At 42.6% G+C, this 1,726-nt stretch overlaps 1 protein-coding gene across 4 annotated transcripts in view; it reads left to right on the top strand.

Moving 5' to 3' along the window:
• The window catches only part of ptpn13 (protein tyrosine phosphatase non-receptor type 13), a 44,835-nt gene that overhangs the window by 35,114 nt on the left and 7,995 nt on the right, over positions 1–1,726 (top strand). For all 4 annotated transcript variants that reach the window (XM_032539300.1, XM_032539302.1, XM_032539301.1 and 1 more), the window contains 4 exons: positions 7–100; positions 248–333; positions 430–598; positions 1,433–1,647. In XM_032539300.1, the coding sequence (XP_032395191.1) occupies positions 7–100; positions 248–333; positions 430–598; positions 1,433–1,647 (564 nt within the window). The remainder of the gene's footprint in view (positions 1–6; positions 101–247; positions 334–429; positions 599–1,432; positions 1,648–1,726) is intronic.

The following is a 1,726-nucleotide window of genomic DNA, read 5'->3' as shown; positions in this document are numbered from 1 at the left end:
TCTTAGGGAGGAGTCAACACAACTGTTCGACATGGAGGCATCTACGTCAAAGCCATCATACCAAAAGGAGCTGCTGAGCTTGATGGAAGGATACACAAAGGTGACGGCCTTAACAGCAATGTTACAAATAATGTCGTAATAAACAGAGACTTAATTATAACCTGAAAAATAATTATTGGAGCAAACAAGAGTGTTTGTCGTCATCTATTTGGACTGTTGTTGGCTAAACCGTCTGTCCTATGCTCAGGTGATCGTGTGGTAGCTGTCAATGGTAAAACTCTGGAGGGAGCCACTCATCAGCAAGCAGTGGAAGCTCTCCGAGACACTGGGCAGGTGAGAGATGAAATTTACCACAAGCACCCTGCCGACATGCTGTTAAATTGCTACCCAGCTGGCCGCTAATAATAAGCAAATAATTTCCCCCCTCAGACAGTGCACTTGTTGCTGGAGAAGGGCCATCCCCTTGCAGACAGTGCCCATGCTCCCCTCACGCCTCAGTGCACTCAACTAACTGCTGGCAGTGACCAAGACCAGACAAAGTATAAAAAGCAGCCACTTGATGTCAAAGAAAAACCAGAGTACAGCTTTGTTACTCAAGGTGAGGCGATAACACGGCACACAAGCAGCGTGAATAGGAAGGTTTAAGTTTGTTAAGTAACCAAAACTTGAAGGTTATCCATTTAAGTACCCTAATATGTTGATGAATCCTCTTTTTTTCACTTAATTTTTTTTTCCTTTTCATTTTGATTGTAAAATAGTTTTCCCCTAGACCCTAAGCCCATCCAGGCCTGTATAAATCTTAGAGTCCACAAGGATGGTTATGAAAGTAAGCAGGAAAACTCATTCTCTCTAACAGTGTTACACAAATACACTTTGGTTTCTTTAAACAAAGTAACTTGCTGCAATCTCATTTAAAAGAAAACTAGCATGTGTGTATAACCCATTAGCTACACACTGCTGCCTACATGTATTAAGAGCTCTGTCGCTGGTTTGGATGCACAAGACCATTATATTGCATTTTCTTTTGTGCCTGGTGTAGATGTGCTCAGTTATGTCGATCTATTTCTGAATTTGTATCAGTGTCAGCCCCAGATGGTGTTTTCCTTGCTGATTAGTAACACACAATGGGAATTACATACTATTAAGACTGTAATTTTGTAAGATGTCCTCTTGCCTTGTGTAACAAGACTGCTAATGCCTCATATTAACTTCAGCTGAACTTCAGAATGCATTTTAGCTCACAGTAAAGACTAGATTTTGTTTGCATCACTTACATTGGAATTGTTTTAAGAAGGCATCCTTTTTGGCCAGTTTAGACAGCAGGAACTATTAGAGCCACCAATACTGTTGGCCAAGAGGCAGGGTACAACAGGGACACGGGGCAAGTAAAGAGGGTCCAGTTCACTATATCTGCATGTCTTTGTCCCCACAGACAATACGTTTGAGGTGTGTCTGCTGAAGAACACATCAGGGCTGGGCTTCAGTTTCAGTCGAGAGGAGAACATCCCTGACGAACCCCCCAGCTCTAGCATGGTGCGGGTTAAAAAACTGTTTCCTGGCCAACCAGCTGCAGAGAGCGCTCGCATCAATGTGGGCGATATCATCCTGCGGGTCAATCAGACCCCCCTTAAAGGACTCTCGCAACATGTAAGTAGAATCTATCTCCTTGCTGTGGACAAGCATTTAATTTGGATTATAAGGTTTTTTGATACTATAAATTACTTGG

This window comes from Etheostoma spectabile, chromosome 16 (genome assembly GCF_008692095.1).
Source record: "Etheostoma spectabile isolate EspeVRDwgs_2016 chromosome 16, UIUC_Espe_1.0, whole genome shotgun sequence".
Taxonomy (NCBI): Eukaryota; Metazoa; Chordata; class Actinopteri; order Perciformes; family Percidae; genus Etheostoma; species Etheostoma spectabile.
The sequence above is the reverse complement of the archived record's forward strand: the minus strand, read 5'-3'. Positions and strand labels throughout refer to the sequence as shown.